The sequence below is a fragment of the Bos grunniens genome, chromosome 15 (assembly GCF_055505025.1).
Source record: "Bos grunniens cultivar Pamir isolate PY7600 chromosome 15, Bosgru_T2T1.0, whole genome shotgun sequence".
NCBI classification, from domain to species: domain Eukaryota; kingdom Metazoa; phylum Chordata; class Mammalia; order Artiodactyla; family Bovidae; genus Bos; species Bos grunniens.
This window is the reverse complement of record NC_141179.1, coordinates 59,524,143-59,545,004: the sequence shown is the minus strand read 5'-3', so window position 1 is coordinate 59,545,004 and position 20,862 is coordinate 59,524,143. Positions and strand designations below refer to the sequence as shown.

The 20,862-nt window shown below is 35.4% G+C and overlaps 1 protein-coding gene across 23 annotated transcripts in view; it reads right to left on the bottom strand.

The window, feature by feature from the left end:
• METTL15 (methyltransferase 15, mitochondrial 12S rRNA N4-cytidine) overlaps nt 1-20,862 on the bottom strand; it is a 230,732-nt gene that overhangs the window by 12,297 nt on the left and 197,573 nt on the right. For 18 of the 23 annotated variants that reach the window (XM_086338572.1, XM_086338573.1, XM_086338575.1 and 15 more), the window contains one exon: nt 1,532-4,869. The exons of the other annotated variants lie outside the window; for them this stretch is intronic. In XM_086338572.1, the coding sequence (XP_086194698.1) occupies nt 4,424-4,869 (446 nt within the window). In that variant the 3' untranslated portion in view covers nt 1,532-4,423. Of the gene's footprint in view, nt 1-1,531; nt 4,870-20,862 lie in introns of those variants that run through there. 23 annotated transcript variants of the gene reach the window in all.

Genomic DNA, 20,862 nt, shown 5'->3' with positions numbered 1-20,862 from the left:
AGTTGGGAATAGTAGCTATAAACAGATGAAATTTGAGAAAATAATATAAAAATAGTTATGCTTATTATACAATCTAGTTTCTTTAAAATATGATGCTGATTTTTACAAACCATACTTCATTCAACATTGAACATATGGCATTGTGGTTCTGAGAAAAATATATCTCTGATCAGGATTTCTGTCATTAAATTCATATTTATCAAGCACTTCACAAAATTCCCTTTAATTTTAATGCTTATCTCTTTCTATTATAGACTGTTGCTAACACACACAAAAAATCTATTAGAATACTGCAGCAATCACAAAAACACAATAGAAAAACAGGTACATTAAAATAAAAATTAGAGAAGTTTAACTAGAAGCGATTTTTAGTTGTCTTACCCATTACTAATAATCTAAAATGTAGAGTTTAGTTTGTGAGAGTACATACGAATATTGCATAATACTTCTTTTTCCAGAGTAAATGTGAAATATAAATTAATGTCATCTCTGCTGGCGACCCACTCCAGTACTCTTGCCTGGAGAATCCCGTGGACAGAGAAGCCTGGTAGGCTACAGTCCACGGGGTCTCGAAGAGTCAGACACAACTGAGCAGCTTCACTTTCACTTTTCACTTTAATGCACTGGAGAAGGAAATGGCAACCCACTCCAGTGACGGGGAAGCCTGGTGGGCTGCTGTCTATGGGGTCACACAGAGTCGGACACAACTGAAGCGACTTAGCAGCAGCAGCTGCTGGCATAAGAAATTCACATCTGAACAGAGAAAGGGAAAGGGAAGGAGTATAAAAAGAAAGAAGTGAGAGAGGTGTTTTTGATTTCTTCCTAAAAGGTCAGGCTTTACTATATATTTAATGAATAAATATATATATATTCCTTTATAACCAAATGAAAGTGCTGATATAAATTTTGTATCTTTTGTACCTTTTGAATTTTCCATTAAGAACTGACTCATACTTTTTGAATAAGATTTCAAATGAAGTTTAGATTTTATTAAAAATTCTACAGTATAAATTCATTATTATTTCTGCTTATTTAAAAACAAAAATTGGAAAGAATTTTATAAACCTCTGAAGATATGTTACACTCTGCAAAGACTAAATAAAATACGATTTTCAAAAATTTACAAGCGAATTTTAAGAGGTTTTAGTTAGCCTCAAAAACCTAGTGAGGCATACTGTATTATCTTATAAACTATTGGTTGTAACATAATAAATAGCTCAATATAAATGAATTTAAGCACAAACCATATATCACATATTACATGAAATAGAAAAAAATTGATAGTGTCTTCCCCCAAATTACCCTAGAAATTTCAAAGATTACATAATAACCAACATACAATTGTCAAAACAAAATGAACATATGAAATAGGAGTATCAACTAAAAATTGTATGTAGTTACTAAATTTCATTTCTTAATGAGCAATTATTGAAACTGTTAAGAACTGATGTCCTACACAATGGGATCTATGTTATATAATATGACTGGCAGAGGCAGTCAATAGAAAGATTCAGAAATGCAAAACAACTGCTTGTTTTATATAATTTATATTTTATTGGAAAAGCAATGTACATTCATTTTAATAATCTGTTTTTATTTTCTATATGTACTGTTTAAATTCCCCAAAATCATTCTCCATTGTTAATCATTTGAAACTCATTCATGTATTTGATTATTCATCCTACAACTAAGAGGAAGGTAAGAATGACTGTTGCAAACAGCCTAATTATAAAAAATAGATAATGTGTTTTTATACTACAATATTTTGAAGCCAATTTTGTATATATTGATGCAGGACTTTTTTAATGCATGTTATTCAAGATTTTTTTTGGGGGGGTCAGAGCACCAGTTTCTTAAGGCTGCCATAATAAACCACCACAGATTGGCCAGCAGAAAATAGCAGAAATTTATTCTCTAACTGCTCTGGAGGTTGGAAGTCTGAAACCAAGGTTTCAGCAGTTATTAATACCTACTAAAGTTCCTGAGGGAGAATCTACTCCATGCTTCTCTCCTAGCCTCTTATGGTTGCCAGCAATTCTTGGTGTCCCCTGGCTTGTAGATACATCACTTCAGTCTCTGCCTTTGTCTTCATGTGGCATTCTCCCCTGTGTCTCTGTATTTCTTCTCTTTGAATAAGGACACAGACATATGGGGTTAAGGGCCTTCTCTGCTCCAGTATTACGTCTTAACTGCTAACATCTGTAATAGCCGAATTTCCAAATAAGGTCACATTATGAGGTTTTGGAAACGACATGAATTTTGGAAGGATGTCATCCAACAGTCAGTGCAGGCAGTTTCCAGTTAACACTAATGAAAAAATTCCCGTGTTATATAACATCCAAACATGATTGATGACATAGGTGAATCATTCTTGAGTATTACATGCAATCTTTTGTATTCTAATCACATACTCAGATGGGTACCTACCTTTGGGAATCAGTTTCATTCACAAATATGACTTACATACAAAGAGGAACTTAGAAAATTCTTTAGGAAGGATTCAGAGGATTAAGCTAGGTACATTCATTTCTAATATGAGCACATTGCTGCCTAGAATATTTTCTTATTCTGATTTCACTGCCGAATTCTTCAGATTTGAATGTGCGTGTGTACTCAGTCTCTTAGTCATGTCCAGCTCTTTGCAATCTCCTGGACTGTAGCCCGCCAGGGTCCTCTGTCTATGGCATTTTCCAGGCAAGAATACTGGAGTGAGTTGCCATTTCCTACTACTGGGGAATCTTCCTGACCCCAGGGATCAAACCCATGTCTCTTGTATCTCCTGTGCTGGCACGTGATTCTTTACCACTGCGCCACCCGGGATATCCTCAGGTTTGAGCAGTCTGTAAATTAAAAGTGGTAAACAAACTTGGGAACTAAAGTTAACTATTACAGAGGTAGATAAAGCAAGTCTGAGATAAATGTAAGTTTTTAATTCTTATCTTTCACCCATCTAATTATGTTGATAGTTTATTCACTGGATTCGCCAACTTAGGTTCTGTAATTATAATTGATAAAATGAATTTTCCCTGTATTTGAATAAATAGTTTACTGAGCAAATTAATAGTATAAATATGACTTCAAGGGGAACTACTTAAGAAAACAATCATTGACATGTACCATTAACCAACATGCCCATGTATCCTATAGCTAATTATCTCTTATTCATTCTTGGAGTCATAAATCAAGTACCATGTTGTCAGTCATGGGATTGCATCACTATTGGATGTATTTATGGTATTTTATGGAGCCTGGTATGCTACAGTCCACGGGGTTGCAAAGAGTTGGACATGACTGAGTGACTAAACACAGCACAGCACAGCATACTACATCTATACAGGCCTTACCACTTCGACGATTTTATATTAATTTTAGTGATTAGTTAACTACCATCGCTCTTCTTTGCTAGACTATGAGTGAGTGTATTTTACTCACTTTTGTTTCTTTGCCTATTTCAGTACTTGCATCATAACTGAATAAATCAGAAACGCATACTTACATATAAAAAGTAATGTGAATTATGAATTATTTTCAACAATTTGTTAAAGAATCCTTTACCATGTGAACTCTGTAAATAAGAACATTAAGAGCACATTGATTTTAGTATCTGGAATAGATGATAAACTTTTCTGTTTCAATAGACTTTGACTATTTTGAATAGCTCAGTTAAAAAATGCAGGATTCAAATGATAAGAGATTTTACTATTTATCAAAAGCATTCTGGGCTATTACTATAATAAACACAATTGAATTCAAATATAAGTTTTATGAAACGTCCTCTGTGAAGGCTATTAGAGCAATTCTACATTTTTAGTTTGCAATATATGAAAACATGGCACATTTCATACTGAAAAATCTCTTTAAAACAATGACACTATAATTCAGTATTTAAATTTATCAGTGTAACACATTTTTAAAATAGTAATACCTGTATTTGAGAAAGTTATTCCCAAGGAGAAAAATTAAAATAAATTTCATGATCATTATTAACTATTTGAATCATAGACACTCTGTTGCAAATCTGAATATCTAAATTCAGAAATTTGGGCATGCAGATACAATTATAATCTCTCTTTTGACAACTTGATTTTACATACACATATTCTCCTCTTCTTTTAAAAAATTTCCTGGTTAAAGAAAGGATTTAACCAGAATTTAACCATTTCAAAAGTCAAATATATTGCTAAGATAAACATACTTTTCCAGTTTTGAGGTACTGCTGCTCCTTGAATTGAGCTTTCTACATCATGTTAATATTTTTTACATTTTCTTTTTGAGGGAAAAAAAGAGCTAAATACCTGCTAGCTCCACACATATATAGTTATACACCTTTATATATCCCACACTTTCTTACATTAGGTTGTCCAGGAATATCACATGAGAAACTGTGAGGAAAATCTTGAAGGATTAGATGATGAAAACTTTCTCACAATTTGATCGCTGCTCTAAGCTTGGCAGAGCGTCCTCTGGGGTTATCCTGTACATCTTCATCTTCTGGAGTAAGTACCTTCTTGTGTATCAATTTCCACATTAAAGGGGCCTTTCCTGTAGAGACGCCTTCCTTGTTTTCCTGATCTGAATCCAACTGTGATTTTTGTATCACCTTCTGTCTAGCACTTAGGTTAAACCTTTCTGTCATGCTTATCCCAAGCAGGAATCGTTTGATGATGCGATCCTCCAGTGAATGGAAGGAGAGGGCAACGAGGTGACCACCAGGTCTCAGAAACTTCTGAGCTGTCTTCAGTCCTGTGTAAAGTTCATTGAGCTCATTGTTCACAAATATACGAAAAGCTTGAAAAGTCTTTGTAGCAATATGGGTAGATCGCTGTAGCAAATCTTTTCGTGCATAAAGAGCAGAGGGAGGAAAGGCACCTACAGACAGATTTTGTAAAAACAGGAAAAGAGGACAAATGGGTCACATTAATATTTTCCACTATAAATTTACTGGGTTGTGTTTTATATATATTTAAGGAATTGTTTCCTTAGAAAATTGTGTCATTTCATCCATATTTCTCCATTTTATTTCCAAGCATTCCATCAAAGTTTAAAACTATTGTGTCAGTAACATCTTTCAGAACTCTTAAGGTTAATTGGAGTTAAACAAGAACAGAGAAAGACAAAAGGCTGAACAAATATTTGAAGAAATAATAATGAAAAACTTACTAACTTTGATGAAAAATGTTAACTCTAAGCTAAAAAAGTTCAATGATCTCAAATAGAATAAACACAGAAAACTGCACCTAGACACATCATAATTAAACTACTACAAGCTGAAGATAGTAAGAAAAACTTTGAAAACAACAAAGAAAAAAAAAATACTGGAACAAAACTCAAATTGTTGAGGGGAAAAAAAGCTGTCTTCCAAGAAAACTATTTTAAAACCATTCTTCAAAAGTAAAGGTTCAAAGACATTCCAAATGAATTTTAAAAATGAGAGTTCATTGCTAATAGCTTTAAATTCAAGAAATGCAAAAGCCAATACTTCAGTCTGAAATAACATCAGGTGATAACTTAGATAGAGAGAAGATAATGAAAATATGAGTGATATATGAAAATAAGAAATATGTTTAACTTCTTAAAAGACAGGACTATCTTTCCGTCATTCTTAATTTCATTAAAAGTCAGGACTCTAAGTAAAATTATAACAATATTCTAGGGTTTATAATATAGATATATTGTATATGACAGCAGTAGTGCAAAGGATACACAGAGTGCATAAATGAAGCTACACTATCACAAGGTTCTTGTATTTTATGGGAATTTAAAGTTGCATATTGTGGTCTCTAAAACATTCAATAAAAATAATGCAAAGAAATAAAGCCAATAAATTAATAGAGAATAAAAATAATCCACAACATATTTTAACATAAAAGAAGGGAGAAAAACAGGAAAATAAAAATGAGGCAAAGAGAAAACAAATAGGAAAAATGGAAGACAATATATCCAAATATAAAAAAAAACACATTAAATATAAATGTACTAAACATCAATAAAAATGTAGAGTGTATGACTGAAAACTAGCAAGATCTAATTATACACTGTCATTGTCAAGACCTAATTATACATTATACCTAATAAATTATATAATTATACATTATAGAAATGTACATTAAATTTAAAAATACAAATAAAAATAAGCAAATAGCTGTGGAAAAGTATATCATGTAGAGAGTAAGCATAAAAAAGCCCAGAGAGACTATATTACCATTAGACAAATAAACATCTAAAATGGAGAATTGCTGTGCTGTGCTGTGCTGTGCTTAGTTGCTCAGTTGTGTCTGGGCACAAAGTCCAATAGACCGTGTCACTAATCAGATTCTTTGTGACCCCATGGACTGTAGCCCACCAGCCTCCTCTGTCTATGGGGATTCTCCAGGCAAGAATACTGGAGTGGGTTGCCATGCCCTCTTCCAGGGGATCTTCCCAACCCAGGGATCAAACCCAAGTCTCTGCATTGCAGGCAGATTTTTTACCATCTAAGCCACCAGGGAGAATTGCTAGACCCCAAAATAAACATTTCTTATAGAGAAAATAATCAAGATAGCAGTAAGATACAATTACAAAAGCATATGCACCAAATAACATAGTTCCAAAATTTTACACCTCTTAGAAAAATGACCCACATTTATATATGCAATTGTATTTTGACCAAATGTCAAGTTAATTCAATGCAGAAAGATTTTCAATGAAAGTGATTATATGTACAAAATAAAATGAACTTCAACCCTTACACCTTACTATACACAAAACTTAATTCAAAATGGATCATGAACCTAAGAGCAAATACTAAACCATAAAATATACATCTGACAAAACTCTCTTATTCACATATAAGGGAATCTCACAACTTAATAATAGTACATATTTTAGTAATCTGTACCTCTGGTAATAAAGTGCATTAAGACAAATCTGATTAATCATTTTAGGAAACTGGATTAGAGAGGGGACAAATAATATTTTATATGTATCTCAGAGCTGAGAACCTGGCCATCTGACGTTAACAAATCAGTGTTACGTGTTCACTTTTCCCTCCACAAAATCTACTTCATTGAAAGGCTGGAAAACATTAGACACTAGGGAATTTATCTTCCAACAACCAAGTCTCTCAGAAACAAAAGTCAAAGTTGAGGAGGGAGTTCAACTTCTTTCCCTTTGATATTCAACTTCTCCATTTTCCAGGGCAAGAGTTTTAGTCACTGGACAATGTGTTTCAAAACATTCTAAGGATCTCAACAAACATGCATGATTTAGAACTTGAATTTAGAGAATGCTTCAGGAAGGCTGCATTCCCGAAGACCTTAAGTGATTCAAACCTTGCCTAATTCAACACTAATTTTTTCAAAGGGGAAATGTAATATATGTTTTAATGTACATGGATTTTAATGTAAAATAGGAGGCAAACATTCATGGAACACATGGATCAATAAATACTGTAGGATATTTCTGCTTTAAGGCTTCAGTTCAGTTCAGTTCAGTTCAGTCGTGTCTGACTCTTTGCAACCCAATGAATTAGCATCTCTAATATTTTGTAGAAATTAAACTATGGCTCCACATGGTAACTGGTTAGCTTTCCTTGTATTTTATCACATTTTAAAGATAAATATTTGAGGATGTGGTTTTTTAACATAGCCCACTGAATTAACCGTACCTAGATATATGTTAACTAAATAGAGGAAATGACAGAAAAGGAGAAAGCTTAATTAATACTTTGTTGATATTATCATTAGATACATTTTTGAAAGCTAATAAAAATAGGAAATGCTAAAATAATGCAGTATGTCTGAAATCTCCATGAAAGTGAAAGTTGCTTGGTCGTATCTGACTCTTTGAATTCTCCAGGCCAGAATATTGGGATGGGTAGTGGTTCCCTTCTCCAGGGAATCTTCCTGACCCAGAAATCAAACCAGAGTCTCCTGCATTGCAGGTGGATTCTTTACCAACTGAGCTATGAGGGGAGCCCCCAAATCTCCATAGAAATTCTACATAAACAACAGCATTGGTTCATTTGATATGAAAAAATATGGTAGGCATTTTTGTTTACCAGCTAAAATGGCACCTTCCTGTATCATAATTATAGTTTACAATTCATGTAGCCAGCTAGATATAGAACTATAAGATTCCTGACTAATTATTTTAATTGAAGAAATCTGTTTTTATTTCAAAGTATTCAGATAAAGTGACTTTATTAATACTTTATATTATGCAACCTCAAGTTTATATAATTCATGTTCACATTAAGTTCATTCACCCTACATATGACTCTGGAGCTCACAAATTAACACCAATGTAACTAGATAAGCTTGTCTTTATAAGGTTTAATTAGGCCTTGTCACTATCAGATAATGGAGAAAGAAAATAAGAGCTTTCATTTATATTTAGGAATGGATGATCCTGAAGATAATAGGATAACTAGATTTCATGAAGCTTTCCTTCTGGCATTTACTTCTGCTTAGGGAATTCTAACCTGGACTATGTCCACTGGGTTTCCTGAGTAGGATTTTTAGGAGTGGTCCTGTCAGCCTCCCCAAGTTGCATTTTTAGGGAGATGACAAGGGACTGCAATGGACAATGTGTGGTTTTGTGGAGCTTTTTAGTGCTGCTCTGGGGATCAAAGACAGTATATCCTCTCTTCCTTTATACTGGCACTTTTGTGTCTGTAATTATCAGAAGAGAGGCTGACGATAAAGATTGTGTAAAATGAAATAAGAAACAAAAGTGTATGAAATAAGATATGGTAATGGAAATTAAAACAGTAAAAACAAAACATCAACTGTTAATGTTACAGACAGACAAAAATATAAGAAAAGACAGTCCTACTATCAAGAATTAAACACGATCTTTGTCTGAATTAGAAAGTTAAAGGACAATCAGTAAATGTCCTGTGCTTCTGAGGTAGCAAAAATGATTTCCTTGTGAGAATCACTAGTCAGAGAGTAACTCTGCTACAGAGTCCTCTTAAGTATGCTAGTCTATACTAGGTAGGAACAGTTGCCTACAAATAATCAGGAAAAAAGATTCAAAAACTATATTAGAACCAAGGTCTACCTATGAGCTAGACTCTAATTTAGGCCATAGGAAGAAAAATATTAGTGATACCTGCTCCCTAACTCTGAGGAGCTGGCTGTTTTGCAATCCTTCTCCACTGCTTTCTCATCTCCCATATCCTGTTATCAGAAATAGAAACTGGTCTCTCTGTTTTTCCATTTCCTGAGTTTAATCACAGAGTCTTGTATGGCTAATTCATTTGATTAAGGCATAGAGCAGGTAAGACAGAAAATATGGACTCAAGCACAATCTGGGTCATTTGGTTTGGTACTGAGAGAAAATCTCCTTTTCTATTTTATAGTCCATCAATGGATTCCCTTAACACCAAGCCACTGTATGTTAGTTCTAAATTGGAAGAGGTGTGCTTACCCTTCGTGGAGCACTTATCACACTCCTGTAATAACTAGTTTACTTGTCTGTCTTACTCTACTCCAGTCTCCTTGTGAACAGGAATTATTTCATGTTAACTCTTATATTCCTCCTGCTTAACAGACACTTATGATTGTTAATCCTGACTGTACGTCAGAGTCACCTGTGGAGCTTTTGAAAAAATAAAGATGCCTGGCTGCAGTCCACACCTATTGAATCAGTTTCAGGGGTTTATTACACAGGAATCAGTACTTTACAAAAGCTTCAAAGAGGATTTTGATTTGCAGCCAAGATGAAAAACTGCTGTAGTAAACACTCAGTAAATGTTTGTTAAAAAGATAATGAATAGATAATGAACAAAAAATATGGGCAAATGAATAAAAATCTAGGACCATAACTACAAACAGTTTTATTCACATCATTGGATGAATAAACAAAGAGTATAATATTCAGTCACATCAATAAGTGACTAAATAAAGAACATAATATTCCTAGAGAAAACATTATGAATAGAATTTTAATAATGTCATGAAACAAATCCCATTCTATATCCCACTTTTTGGCCAAATGTGATTGTGGGTACTAAATTATGATTTTAATGGAACAACTGAACTCTTACATTTGCTAAAAATTTCATTGTCTGAATACAACTGCATGCATGTATTTAATGATATCTGATACAGACTGGGAATGTCCTTAATATTATTTGCACATGCAGTGGATCACTTGCAAATAATTTGAAACTGAGGCCCTGCAAACATGAAAACCTTTATTATCTGAAATGAGCAACTATGCAAAGTGAACTTTATTTTTGCATATTTTCTTTTACAGATTAATATAAGACATGAGAATATCTTGTTAAGATTTGCAAATTTACTTAAAAATTTTCATTTAACTCCCCCATAGTTTAAGTTCAAGACTTCCCCCAAAGATTAATGCATAAATATTACTGAGATTTTAAGTTAACTTTATCTCACTTAACATCTTTGAAATCCTAAACCACAAGTTTTCTCAATTTTTCAAAAGAGCAGAACGGTTTTCCTCCTAATACTTTAAAACAGCAAAATTATGTCAATAAAACAGACTACAAAAGGAAATTGAAAACTAATATACGTTCAATACCAAGTTCCAGATGTTCAACCTGGATTTAGAAAAGGCACAGGAACCAGAGATCAAACTGCCAACGTCCGTTGGATCATCAAAAAAGCAAGAGAGTTCCAGAAAAATATATACTTCTGCTTTATTGACTATGTCAAAGCCTTTGATCGGGTGGACCACAACAAAATCTGGAAAATTCTTAAAGAGATGGAAATACCAGACCACCTGACCTGCCTCTTGAGAAATCTGGATGCAGATCAGGAAGCAACAGTTAGAACTGGACATGGAACAACAGACTGGTTCCAAATAGGGTAAAGAGTATGTCAATGCTGTATATTGCCACCCTGCTTATTTAATTTATATGTAGAGCACATTATGAGAAACGCTGGGCTGGATGAAGCACAAGCTGGAATTAAGATTGCCAGGAGAAGTATCAATAACCTCAGATATGCAGATGACACCACCCTTATGGCACAAAGTGAAGAAGAACTAAAGAGCCTCTTGATGAAAGTGAAAGAGGAGAGTGAAAAAGTTGGCTTAAAGCCCAACATTCAGAAAACTAAGATCATGGCATCTGGTCCCACCAGTTCAGTTCAGTTCAGTTCAGTAGCTCAGTTGTGTCCGACTCTTTGCAACCCCATGAACTGCATCACGTCAGGCCTCCCTGTCCATCACCAACTCCTGGAGTTCACCCAAACTCATGTCCATCGAGTCAGTGATGCCATCCAGCCATCTTATCCTCTGTTGTCCCCTTCTCCTCCTGCCCCCAATCCCTCCCAGCATCAGAGTCTTTTCCAATGAGTCAACTCTTCGCATGAGGTGGCCAAAGTACTGGAGTTTCAGCTTTAGCATCAGTCCTTCCAAAGAACACCCAGGACTGATCTCCTTTAGAATGGACTGGTCCCATCACTTCATGGCAAATAGATGGGGAAACAGTGGAAACAGTGAGAGACTTTATTTTCTTGGGCTCCAAAATCACTGCAGATGGTGACTGCAACCATGAAATTAAAAGAGATCAACCTAGACAGCCTATTAAAAAGCAGAGACATTACTTTGCCAACAAAGGTTCATCTAGTCAAGGCTACAGTTTTTCCAGTAGTCATGTATGGACATGAGAGTTGGACTATAAAGAAAGCTGAGTGCTGAAGAACTGATGCTTTTGAACTGTGGGGTTGGAAGAAAAGACTTGAGGTTCCCTTATACTGCAAGGAGATCCAACCAGTCCATCCTAAAGGAAATCAGTCCTGAATATTCAATGGAAGGACTGATGCTGAAGCTGAAACTCCAATACTTTGGCCACCTGATGCGAAAAGTTGACTCATTGGAAAAGACCCCGATGCTGGGAAAGATTGAAGGCAGGAGGAGAAGGGGATAACAGAGGATGAGATGGTTGGATGGTATCACCGACTCAACGGACATGAGTTTGAGTAAATTCTGGGAGTTGGCGACGGACAGGGAGGCCTGGCATGCTGCCATCCATGGGGTCGCAAAGAGTCAGACACGACTGTGTGACTGAACTCTACTGAACTGAACACTTAAAAAAATGTATATTTAAGAGTAAATGAACATTAAATCCACTAAGGGATAACAAATTCTAATTTCAGTATACTTCTAGACACTATTTGACACTTACATCTCTCATGTTAAATAGGGAAAATTCATACCATAAGAGATTGACCCTAGCTATTCAAGAAAATGGTTGAAGTGTTCTGCCTCATTAGAGGTACTTATGCTCACATTCCAGATCAGGTTTGTTTGCAGTGGTACTTTAAATTCCTGACAGTTTCATATTCTTTTCTTTTCTTCTTCTCATATCAGCATCTTCTGGTAGCTTTTTATCTTTACCTGGAATGCATCCATAACCCCACCGTTTCACATCAATTCCACTGCACTCACCCTAGTGCCAGCCATCATCATCTTTTCCACACAGTTACCAGCAGATCTTGTGCATACAAAAATTCAATGTCATTCCACAGTTCAACACTTTCAGGGTCTTTCTATCACATGAAATGGGAACTGAAATTCTTACTGTGGCCAAATGTTTCTATGTCATATACAACTTCTGCTTCTCATCACCCCCATTTTTCCAAACTCTGTACTCTTAACTAATCCATGGAGTGTTGCAGGCTGGGTCCTTTGACCTGTACCAAGAATATCTGTCTGCCAACATATACCTGGATGGGTAGCTCCCTACTTTATTCAGGTCTCTTAAACATTGCAGCATTAGAAAAGAAGGAAAATAGCACCTTGTCACTGGAGTCCTCTTATATGGTTTTATTATTTTTTTCAAAATATCAGGGATAAATATTTATTTACCATCTGTTTTCCTCCATTAAAATATATACTCAGTAAAAACAGAGACTTTGTTTACTGCTATAATCTTTTACACCAAAAACAGTTAGTAGATTGAAAGAATGGTTGAATTTACACTTTGAAGTTATAAACACAGTCATTGTTAGAGAACAAAAACAAAAGCAAAAAATATATCGTGTTGTATATGAAGTAAAATGTTAATGTCACTACTCAAATTCCATACAAGAAGCAATCAAAATGTATACTTTCTAACGTTCTTTAATAGATTCATGAAACTTTGTATATAAATGTATATTTATAAAAAGAGAATGATCTATACAGTATGTGCAAGTGTCTGTTTACCTGCCTTGCTTTTAAAAATAATTTCAGTTGCCTAGACACATTATGGTCCATTTTGTCTGTTCATTTAACAAATGCTTGTACTGTCAAGAACAGTACCTAACTGGGAATGGTAATTAAGACAGAGGCAATCTCTACACTGGTAGAGCTCAAATTGCCAGCACAGCAGGAATATTTGGGATGTTTTCTGTTTTTACTATCACACACACACACACAAATGCTGCAGTAAACATGTGAGCTGCACATTCAAAAATTCTATATAGCAGAAAAACTACAAAGTAAAAAGGCAATCATGATCTGGGGAAAACAGTTCAGTTCATTTCAGTCGCTCAGTCTTGTCCAACTCTTTGTGACCCCCAGGGACTGAAGCACACCAGGCCTCCTGTCCATCACCAATCCCGGAGTTTACCCAAACTCATGTCCGTTGAGTCGGTGATGTCATCCAACCATCTCATCCTCTGTCTTCCCCTTCTCCTCCTGCCCTCAATCTTTCCCAGCATCAGGGTCTTTTCAAATAAGTCAGCTCTTCATATCAGGTGGCTAAAATATTGGAATTTCAGCTTCAACATCAGTCCTTTCAGTGAACACCCAGGACTGATCTCTTTTAGGATGAACGGGTTGGATCTCCTTGCAGTCCAAGGGACTCTCAAGAGTCTTCTCCAACACCACAGTTCAAAAGCATCAATTCTTTGGCACTCAGTTTTCTTTATAGTCCAACTCTCACATCCATACATGACCACTGGAAAAACCATAGCCTTGACTAGACGAACCTTTGTTGGCAAAGTAATGTCTCTGCTTTTTAATATGCTGTCTAGGTTAGTCATAACTTTCCTTCCAAGGAGTAAGTGTCTTCAAATTTCATGGTTGCAGTCACCATCTGCAGTGATTTTGGAGCCCAAGAAAATAAAGTCAGCCACTGTTTCCCCATCTATTTCCCATGAAGTGATGGGACCAGATGCCATGATCTTCATTTTCTGAATGTTGAGTTTTAAGCCAACTTTTTCACTCTCCTCTTTCATTTTCATCAAGAGGCTCTTTAGTTCTTCGCATATCTGAGTTTATTGATATTTCTCCCAGCAATCTTGATTCCAGCTTGTGCTTCATTCAGCCCAGCGTTTCTCATGATGTACTCTTCATATAAGTTAAATAAGCAGGGTGACAATATACATCATTGACATACTCCTTTTCCTATTTGGAATCAGTCTATTGTTCCATGTCCAGTTCTAACTGTTGCTTCCTGACCTGCATACAGGTTTCTCAAGAGGCAAGTCAGGTTGTCTGGTATTCCCATCTCTTTCAGAATTTTCCACAGTTTATTGTGATCCACACAGTCAAAGGCTTTGGCATAGTCAATAAAGCAGAAACAGATGTTTTTCTGGAACTCTCTTGCTTTTTCAATGATCCAGCGGATGTTGGCAATTTGATATCTGGTTCTTCTTCTGCCTTTTCTAAATCCAGCTTGACCATTTAGACTATTAGCTATACATGACCAGTTCATGTATTGCTGAAGCCTGGCTTGGAGAATTTTGAGCATTACTTTGCTAGCCTGTGAGATGAGTGAAAAATACTTGTAACTAACTAAATGTGAACTTGTGATAGTATGCCTGTAGAATTCGTGTTAGTTAGGTCAAAAACTGTTTATGCCCATCTAAATTTGAATAAATACTTCTAAATTTACTGTCTAAATATCAATAGATTGTGTCAATTTACTTCCACCAATAGTATTTGTGAGAGTCTTGCTCCTCACGTCCTCAATTAGTACTAGACACTATCACTTTTTGTAACCTTGACCAGTCTAATAGTAGGCAAATGATACCTTATAGCTGTTTTAATTTGCATTTCTTTGGCCATTAGTAGAAGTAGGAATCTTCTCAAATCTAATGACCATTTGATTTTCACTATGAAGTCTGTGAACATCTTAATGTGATGTTGCTTTTTTCGTTACTGATTTGGAAGAACTGCTTATAAAATAATGACATTAACCCTTTGCCTCTCTATTTAGTTGCAAAGAATGTTCCTGGATTATGACTGTCTTTACAGTTTATGGATTTTTTTTCTATAGACTTTTCTTCATGTCTTTTAGATTCTGTCAAGTTTAGGAGGGCTTTTCTTACTCCAAGATTATAGCTATAATCAGCTGTGTTTTTCTGGTTTTCTTTCTCCATCTAAGTATTTGATACACAAGAAGTTGAAGTTTTAGTATAATATGAAGAAGAGATCTAACTTTATTTTTTAAAAACTATATAGCTAATAGCCCTGAAATAGCATATTATTTCCTTACTCATTTGAAGTACTGCTTTGATCAAATACTACATTTTTAGATACAAATAGATCTGCCTCTGGATTCTCAATTGTCTTACACTGATATATTCTCTATTTTTCTGCTAATATCAGATTATTACTACTTTTTAAAATTTTCCAGGATATTGGGCTTTCAGGTGGAGTAAGTCCCTCTTCTCCATTCCACTATCTTTCTTTTCAAAAATTTTATTGGTATTTTCACTCATTATTCCCACTTAAATTTAGAAATAATAAAGCATATAGTGATAAACACTTTGCTTGGAATTACAGTAAATTTCTAAATTGATTTGGATAAAATTTACATTATCATATCAAACAATCCATCTATGGAACATAGTATTTCCATTAATATTTTATATGTCCTTCATTAAAGTTAAATAGTTGTCTTTACCTAAGTCATGGCCAGGCTGTTTGTAAGTAGTGTGTTTACACATACACATTTTAATAATGCCTATGGAAAAGCATTAGAAATGATATTATACGAAGATGACATGATGTAATAGAAATAGTGCTAAACTTGAGAAAGGAAAAACTAGGTTCAGTGATCAGATATTTTACATTTTTATGACTGTTTGATGTGGGGCAATAACACAACTTCTGAGTTTGTTTCTCCATTAGAAGAGGAGATGGTAACACTTTTCACAGGGTTATTCTAAAAGTAAAGAAAATACTCAGGAGCACCTAGTGCGTACTTGGTATAAAGTAGTCACTTTATGAATGTGAAAGTGACTTCACACATTTATTTATTCTTCTCAGTTGTAAAATGGAGTGATGAGAGGATTTGATATGTTAATTTGAGGTTCCAAACTAATTTTACTTTCATCCTGAACTAATAGCAGAGTAGGTGGGATAGACGGCTGTTGAAAACCCCTGAAGCATCTGAGTAATGCTTATTGGATTTAGGCATTAGACTAAAACATTTGGCATTTGGAATGAAGTTAAAATTTTCCTTCTGTAAAAATTAATGGTGCACTTCTAAGTTAACTTATATTATGGCATTCTAAGTGCATTATTTTTTTCCTCTGTTCTTTTTTTATTACTGCCCTATTAATAGTTCTCATGGAACATTTTTCTGTACAAGTTATCTGCTTTCTTAAGCATAGTTACTCAAAGATAAAGGAGATGGTAGAGGAAGGGGAGAGGGAGGGAGTGGGAGGAGGACCTTGACTCTCATTTTTCAAACTGCTGTTCTGGGGAATAGTAATATAAACTGTAGCATTTGCATCCCCAACCAAACACCAAGGTGTCTATTGTCTCACAAGTCTAAGAAACCCAGCATGTTATACTCTTTTCTTGGAGATCCATAATACCCATTAGCGTTGTAAAGCTCTGAAGGTAACCATATAACTTTGTTTACCTAGGATGTCCAAACTTTTTGAAACAACTCTTAATTTTTAATAACAACTATTTATTCCATGGGCTTCCCTACTGGCTCAGATGGCAAAGAATCTGCCTGCAATGTGGGAGACCAGGGTTCAATCCCTGGGTTAGAAAGAACCCCCGGAGGAGGGCATGGCAATCCACTCCAGTATTCTTGCCTGGAGAATTCTTATGAACGAAGGAGCCTGGCAGGCTACAGTCCATGGGGTCACAAAGAGCTGGACAAACTGAATGACTAAGCACATCTATTCCACAGAACTCCTTTGCTGGGTAACACACTTGGGAAAATACTGAAAATAGGTTTTGTGTTAATCCTGTCTAAATATCTTAAGTATGCTGTTAAACTCCTATAATAATTCTGAGAGGTAAGAAATATCCATATTTCCATTTAAAGGTGAAAGACAAAGGAGTTATATGTATCTTTCCAAGTTCACAAGAGTCAAATGAGAACTCAGGTCTTTTTTAACAAGAAGTCCACTCCAACACTCCTTTTTTGTAATACAAAATGAATCTAACTTGCCCAGAAGAAAGGCATAACATTTCTGGCTAGTTCATCTAAGAAACACATTCTGAAAAACCCAGATTAGCATTAATTCATCTAAAAAGAAAAATAAAACACCCTTTATTTTATTATATATGTAATTTTTAAAATTTATTTAAAATGTTCTTGAGTTTTGAAGTGTGCCCCAAACAAGGTAGCAATTTTAAGACTGTATATAACTAAACCATCTCATCTCCTTTTTCCTGATAAGCCTTTAAGGAAGTTAAGATTAAATCACATGGTTTAGAGTGATTTCCAGAAGCTCTGATTCCATGTCTGGTGTTTTATATAACAACCTCATTTTCTGGGAGAAAATAAGTGTGGACTCTTTACTCTAAGCCTGAATAGCCTTTTACTGAGACATGTTGTAATGGAACCCAAATCACTTTGCATCAAGTTGCAAGAGTTTGGCTTTCTCTCCACATTTCCCTTGGGGAGATGTGCATTGTGAAGACTGAAGACTGCGCATCTGGCAAAGGCAGCGACTGCCCTGGTTTCTTACCCTGGGAACAGTAATGAATACCTTTGGCTTTTGTCCTTTTTGTTCCATTGAAAATAATATATTGTTAGCTTAGGTTATTAGACTGTGCATTTGTCTGTTTTCATCAGCTTTCTTGATAGTGAGTTTAAAAAAGAAACAGTTGCTACTGCTGTCATTATCAAAAGACTTTGGGGCAGGTACTGATTACACATTTTTGATTAAGAATCTAGACTCATCCAATGAAGTACATACTGGGCTTTTCCTGACTCACCTGCTGGAAGGGGGCCCTTTATAGTTGCCTTTATGTTCGAAAAATGAATGCTTAAAATTTTTCAGCTAAGCAAAATGAGGGTGGACAAGCTTGTGTATAATTAGGAATAAAGGGCTCAGGTGGCTAAAATTTTGGGGAATTAAACAAAGATCCTTTATTTTTTTTTTTTTTTTCTTTAAAGCTTCTTGAGAAATGGTGAAAGAAGACTGAAAGATTTTCCCATACATTTGTTATTATGCATTTCTTGTAAACGCACAATTTTAGCAGTGACAAGGTAGTGCTCCTTGCTCTCATTCTCAGCCTAGACTGACCTTTCCCTCTTCTTACAGTTTATGTCTGTGCATGTGTATGCTCAGTCGCTCAGTTGTGTCTGACTTTTTGCAACCCCACAGACTGTAGCCCGTCAGGCTCCTCTGTCTATGGGATTTCTCAGGCAAGAATACTGGAATGGGTTAGCCATTTCCTTCACCAGGGGATCTTTCTGACCCAGGGATCGAACCTGCATCTCCTGCACTGGCAAGTGGATTGTCTACCACTGAGCCACCTGGGAAGCCCACAGCTTATGTCTATTCATCCTTAATACTCACTAAAGTGCAATCTTCTCCAGAAAGTTTTTGCAGTGACCTTTTAATATATATTTTTATCAAACTATTTATTACTCAATGCTATTTGCCTATTAACCCCTTCTAGGTTGTAAAAAGTCCAAAAACTTTTTGTATTTTCCTTATATCCCCAAGCCCAGGCTTAGGGCCTGGTGTATGGTAGGTGGCAAAGGGGAAAATCCACTAAATAAGAGATATTCTTCCAGTCCCAAAGATCAAGATGTACCATAAATGGTATGCTGATGGTAGACATTCATAAAATCCCTGAAATCTTTGTAATATGTTGTGTATGCATGCAGATTTATGTGGAAATACTCCAGGGTTTCTATCAAAGGCTCAAATATACCAGTGACTCCAAAGTAGGCAAATTCTTGGTGAAAACATATTGAGGATACTGGGTTTTTAGCTTACTACTTACCACCTTTAATAATATCACCAAATCAGCCTTTGCATTTATCTAGTTTTGGTTTGTTACATTTTTTCTTTAACTCCAGGAATATCACCACTTAGCACCACCAGAAGTGTTGTTAAAAATCCCCTTTATGCATGACAGCAGACATTGGAAACTACAGCAGTGAATATTCAGTCTTCCTCTGACTCACAAGGAATTTCATATTAAAAGTAAGAGAAAACCTTGCTTAGTAACAGGCTGCACGACATATAATAATAGAACACAATTTGTATGTGGAAGTGGTAAGATAGATTTCATTCATAAAAAACACTATGCTTCTGGCTAAATGACTTGAGGTCCTAGAGAAAAATTATCATTTGTAGTTCTGGGATACCCTTATGCTACTTATACTTTTTAAAATTTGATACATTCACATGTTCAAATGTATTGAGATTTTTAAACTTGTGAATGAAATTAACAATGTGCTGTGGTTGTCAACGTGATGCATTGCAATTCCCCCTGAGTGGTAGGGTTTGGAAATTAATTCAGCTCTTGCACCTGTTTGCCAGCATTCGTCTGTTGAATTTCCATCACATTTAATAAGTCTCTGTGACGCAACTCGTGTCCTTTTGCCTGGGCTCCTTTAATATAGTGTTAAATTCTCACTCATCTGAAATTTAAGTAATATTACAAATTTGAAATTGTTAATTAAAATCTGTGAACCTCAGTGGTTCTGGATAAAATTGGCTTTACTCAGTGAGGTTCTTTTGAAACTTCTGCAGAGGCTCATCTAATCCCCAACTCCTACTAGGTTAAGTCTGATGACAACATGATCTCACTAGGGGTGGTGGAATCTTACAAATCCTCATACAATTGGGAAAAACAGTTATAGGCTTGAACAAAAAAGGTAACAAGGAACATTACCCACTGAGATGAAATAAAGGAGATGGCTCAGAATTAATATAAAAGAATATCAATTGCTTGAGACGCAGACATAGAGAACAGACTTGCAGACACAGTAGGAGAAGGAGAGGGTGGGATGAATTGAGAGAGCAGCATGGAAACATATACATTACCATATGCAAAATAGATAGCCAGTGGGAATTTGCTGTGTGACAGGGAGCTCAACCCAGTGCTCTGTGACAGCCTAGAGGGGTGGGATGGGGTAAGAGATGGGAGGGAGGTTCAAGAAGGAAGAAACATATGCATACCTGTGGCTGATTCATGTTGATGTATGACAGAATCCAGCACAATATTGTAAGGCAATTAGCCTCCAATAAAAAATTTTAAAAAAGAATATCAAATTAAAGGATGGATATTTTCACACATTATTTTTGAATAAAACTAATTCTATCCTATCTATGTCTTAAGATGCTTAGCACAGATGGGATAACTTAAACTGAATCATGATTCCTATCATTTACTTAGATAGTCCATATCAAATTTACTTATTGTATCTTCAAGCCAGGGTTGAGGACTATTTGCCAGATCCTGTAAACACAAAGCAGAAGTCTACACAGGAGTTCTAGCATATTAAAGACCCATAATAAGATTCTTCATTTGAACCTTTAGGAGTAGTCTATAGGGCAAGCAGTACTACTCTGAGTTGGGCTGGACACATTTCCCAGACTTGGGAGATGGTGGCAGGAAAAGATATTTGACAATGCCCTCTTTTTCTTGTGAGGTCAGTATATACACATAATTAATCCTCAGGCTCCAACATAAAGTTGCTCG